General features: G+C 44.2%; 1 protein-coding gene across 1 annotated transcript in view; it reads right to left on the bottom strand.

Annotated features, from left to right (window-relative positions):
* The window catches only part of nbeal2 (neurobeachin-like 2), a 239,806-nt gene that overhangs the window by 102,709 nt on the left and 132,097 nt on the right, over nt 1–5,000 (bottom strand). The window contains exons 15-16 of the mRNA XM_043687545.1: nt 4,375–4,494; nt 3,061–3,370 (exon numbers count right to left, since the gene is read on the bottom strand). Of these exons, the coding sequence (XP_043543480.1) occupies nt 3,061–3,370; nt 4,375–4,494 (430 nt within the window). The remainder of the gene's footprint in view (nt 1–3,060; nt 3,371–4,374; nt 4,495–5,000) is intronic.

The raw sequence follows: 5,000 nt of genomic DNA, 5'->3' as shown, positions 1-5,000 counted from the left end.
TTTGGCAGAAACACTTAGATGGTGTTTTCCCCCCCCCGCCTCTGTGCTTTGGCAGCTGCAATGCCAACCTTTCGTATATCTTTCAGCACAGTCCTGAATCTTAGAATGTGCCAGTGTCCAATGTGTGGTTGGGTTCAACTGTGTACCTTTCATGACCAAAGTTTGAGTGCACCAAAGACTGTCTTTCACAGAGTTGACAGTCCTCCAGGCGCAGTTGATGTTTGGCAACACAGGAGATCAGACTGTAGAGCATCATGGAGCTGCTCATGATGAACCTCGACAAAAACCACTGCATCTCTCGCCAGACTTCTTTTGCAAAGACACATTCCAGGAGAAAAGTGACAAATACCCCCCCCCCACCTCCTGCAGCCATTTCATGGCCAGCAGAGAGTCCGAACGTACATAAAGGATCTCAAAGGTCATGCCCTTCTCATGACCGGCCAAGCTACGCCTTGATACTTGTTGGAAAGCTCAGGTGGTAACACATACTGTCAAATAACTGCAACAGTCTGCTCAGGGAACCACCCAACAGGAACAATCTTCTCCCTTTCTGCAGGGTCTTGAGGAAGCTCCATGCTGACCACTTCCTGATGGACTTGTGATCAAAGATGTTTTATTTTACAAATTTTCCAGAAGGGAAGGTGATATGGAACAGTCTAACTATTTGGAGCATTCCATGGCGAGCCTAGGCCCATCCTTCACAACACCAGGGACAGGTAGAACCTCAGTATGTGGTGACATTTGGTGTTTGAGTATCTAAGGGTCTACACACAGTTTGATGCAGCCATACATAAAGGTGGTCTTGGATACATCTCCCACCATACTCCCACTTGATCCAGAGTATTGTACGTGGTGTTGCTCTGGACACAATCCATCTTAGACTTCTAGAAGATAGCTCATGTTACTGCAACGGTGCAGTTTTGGAGCATAGAACAGACATGCACCACATGCAGCAACAGCAAGAGTCCTTCACAGGCAATGACCAGGTTTACACTCGCAATGGAGGGGGAGCGATGCTCCCAAAAGTCCAGTTTCTGCCTCACCTTGGCGATGGTCTTCTCCCAAGTCCCACTGAACCATATTCCCAACATGTTCAGGTCATCTATCCTGATGGTGAAGGGGATAAAGGATCAATCTGCCAGGCTCCAAAGAACATGGAGAACACTCTTGTCTCAATTTACTTTGGCTTCTGATGCCAGTTCAAACTGTTCACAGATGCTCATGCACCTGTGCACTGACAGCAGATCAGAGCAGAAAACAGCGACATCATCCAAGAACACAGAGACGTGGACCTGCTGACTTCTGCTGCCTGGAATACTCACTCCTTTCCGGCTTATATCCTTCCTGATGGACTCAGTAAAGGGGTCTATACAACACACAAACAAGGCAGCAGAGAGTGGGCAGCCCTGCCTGACTTCAAATCTGATCAGGAAGCTTTCTGATTCCCACCCATTGATTGAGACTGCATTAACAATGTTGGTGTAGAGCAATCACGATCCAATTGCGGATTCCCTTCCCAGAGTCCATTTTAGGGAGCATATCCCTCGTGTAGGTGTGCGATATCCTGTCAAAGGCCTTCTCCTGATCCAGCATGATGAGGCAGCTGTCCTGCATATAGGCAATTGTATCCCTGAGGAGCATGAGGCTCTCAGAGATCATCCTGCCCAGTACAGCACAGGTTTGGTCAAAGTGAATCACCGATACCAGAGCAGACTTCAGTCAGTTGGTGATGAGCTTAAACAGGATTTTGTAATCTGCATTCAGCAGTGAAATTGGTCACCCATTTCTAACGTCCTCCCTCTCCCATTCTGATTGTAGATAACGTGATGATGCCCTTCCTCGAGGATCTGCACACACTACCTGCCAAAAGCATACTGCAGTACATCTCATGCAGATCCTGGCCTATCAAATCCCACTGAGCTGAATAAAACTCCACTAGTAAGCCATCACCTCCAGGAGTTTCACTCTTCTCAAAAGGACTTGAAGGCCTCAGTCAACTCATCCAGAGACAGCATCTGGTTCAGCCTCTCCTGCATGCTTTCATCTATGACTTCCATGACACAGGACAGCAACGACTGGGAGGTTGTGCTTTCTGTAGATTTCACGTCATACAGTTTAGCTCTCAAAGGATTTGCTGATCCTCACGTTATCAGATTGAGGTGACACATTCCTTCACACTGCTGATAACAGAGCTCTCCCTGTGTACCTTCTGAAAGAAGAAATGTAAGTGCATCTCATTGTGCTCCATGGTTGTTGGAGCGGACAATTATCTTTATGCCCTGCAAAGCAAACAGAGAGGCTTGCTGGTTCTTCATCTCCTGGATACCCCCTGCGACATCGACCCCCATTGTCCACAGTTGGAGCAGGTTCTGCATGCTTTTCTGGAATTTGTACAATTTTACCATTCACTCCTTCTTGCCTTCTGAACAGCTTTGAGGATGAATGGCCTCTTAATGCTCTCCTTGACTGTTTCCCACCAGTCCGCTGAAGATTCAAAGAGGGCCTTCACAGATCTCTAACCTTTTGAACTTCTCAATGTGTTCTGGGGTCACTTTTATGTTGTACGCTCCCTTGCCAGGCAGCTGGTCATCCCGCAGATGACACAGTCACCTAACAGGAGGCAGATCAGAGAGCACTGGCTTGCTGCTGGTGGATTTGTCCCAGAACCCTTGGGACAAAACAGGATATCTATCATGAGCAGATAGACCTGTCTGGCCATGACCAGGTACCTCAAAATAATTTAGTAGAATAATCACTATTGTTTTATTGGAAGATGTGACAGCCAATTTGGGCTCAACAGGATCCCAAGAAGAGTATGGAGATAAAGTAGTAGTTTTTTGGTAGTACTGATTGTGTGTACAATGTTGATTGACAAACTGGAGAGTGATACATTGCTTCAAGTATTGCTTTACAATCTTTACCATTCACTTAAGAGGGCAGACAGGTAGATAGATACGTCTATCATTACTGCCTCAGTAACACAAATGGGAATAAACAAGACTGTGTGCACACTCTCACATTATGGCTGACTAATAAAACACAGTTAACAGGAAAACCCACCTGCATTGAAAAGTGCTTTGATCTGCATCGGCTGCAGGGCTTCATGGAACACAAAGACGGATCCCATCAGCCCTTCCAGGGATGTTGGTGTGCCCCATTCTGCATCCTGCATGCTGGCCGCGATTGTATTCACAATGGCTTGTGGAGAGGTGGAGCCTCTCATGGGGGATGTAAAGCTGGCTGGGAAGGACTGAGAACGGTTGAGGGGGTAATGTGAAGTGAAGGATAGATCGGGAGTCTGGATGGGAGAAGTAATAACTGTTGTCGTTGTTCTGTGACCAGCTGATCCAATACAGCAGTAAGTGAAGGACTGAAAGGAAGGATTAAAATTTTTATAACATAAATATTACAATCTAATTAAATTTTAAAGATAAAATGGAATAAATAGAAAAAAAAACAAAGTTCTGGAAAAGCTCAACAAATCTGGCAGCATCTGTGGAGAGAAATCCATGTTCATCAGGAAGGACACTGGATCCAAAATATCAAACTCTGATTTCTCTCCACAGATGCTGTCAGACATACTGAGCTTTTCCAGCAATTTGTTTTTGTTTCTGATTTACAGCATCACAGTTGTCTCAATTTTTATAAACTTTCCAGAAACACTTCGTAGGTCTGTTAGCATTCAATGGTGAAAACAAGTTAATAGTGATAAATTTATTAATACCAAAACAAGTGAACAGGGTTATGGGGATGGCATGGGTAAAAGGCATTGAAGTGTTTGATCAGCCATGACTGTATTGAATGGTGGGGAAGACTTATTAGGCAGAATGGGCCACTTCTGTTCCTACATCAGATTATTTTCTTCAGAGCACACTGAGAAAGGTGAAGAATTAAAGCCCGGAGTACAAGATGGCATCAAAATTGAGAGAACGGGGTGAGAAGAATAGGCTCAGGGGTTCCCTCAAGTCTGTTCTGCACCTGATACCCTCTGCTACATAATATTGATATTCTTGATCACCAAAAATCTATTTAGTCTTGAAAATTTCAATTGGCTCAGTACACACTGCACCTTAGTTCAAAGGAGTCCAGATTTCCAGTAAGGAAGGTATGCATAAAGAACATACTGGAATTGCAATAAGGACAGAAGAGTGCAAATATATAACTAAATCCTGTTTTTGTTAATTTACTCTGATAACAATGTAGCACCCCCTCTATTATTGCAATTAGATGGCATTCTGATGCATAACTTTATCTCAAGGTCTCCAAGGTCAGTGGGCTGAGTCCCATCATTGATGCCATAAAGAAACTAATTGTATCTGTTTTATTTTAGGGATAAAGGGAAACTCAATGAACTTAGTGAAGGTCAGACCTCACCTCATTTAGTGAAGGGAATCGTAGTTGTGCAGTCTTTCTCAGATAACCGTCTGTATAGATATTAACCACATTCTGCCCAAAGGGTCGGCGTCCTGCGATGTGAACAATATCAATGCAGTGCTGCAAACAAGAAGTGGGGATAAAATGAAATAATGTTGGTGAGTGGAGTTACTCACTCTACCAGAACACAACATCCTCGGTCCATATTTTCTTTCTGTATCTCACACACGCACATGTGCTTCCTTCGACCAGATTTACCCTTTATACCATTAGCAGACAAAAACAGATTTTTGGGCACCTGCAGCAAACCTGTGGTTTAATGTCTGATTTTTGCTTTAATGTCAAGTGATGGAGAACATTCAGGGGCAAGTGGCTTATGTTATCTACTTTTTGTCATTTACATAAATGATTTGGATGCGAGCGTAAGAGGTACAGTTAGTAAGTTTGCAGATGACACCAAAATTGGGAGGTGTAGAGGACAGCGAAGAGGGTTACCTCAGATTACAACAGGATCTGGACCAGATGGGCCAATGGGCTGAGAAGTGGCAGATGGAGTTTAATTCAGATAAATGCGAGGTGCTGCATTTTGGGAAAGCAAATCTTAGCAGGACTTATACACTTAAATG

Source organism: Chiloscyllium plagiosum, chromosome 4 (assembly GCF_004010195.1).
Source record: "Chiloscyllium plagiosum isolate BGI_BamShark_2017 chromosome 4, ASM401019v2, whole genome shotgun sequence".
Taxonomy (NCBI): domain Eukaryota; kingdom Metazoa; phylum Chordata; class Chondrichthyes; order Orectolobiformes; family Hemiscylliidae; genus Chiloscyllium; species Chiloscyllium plagiosum.
The sequence above is the reverse complement of the archived record's forward strand: the minus strand, read 5'-3'. Positions and strand labels throughout refer to the sequence as shown.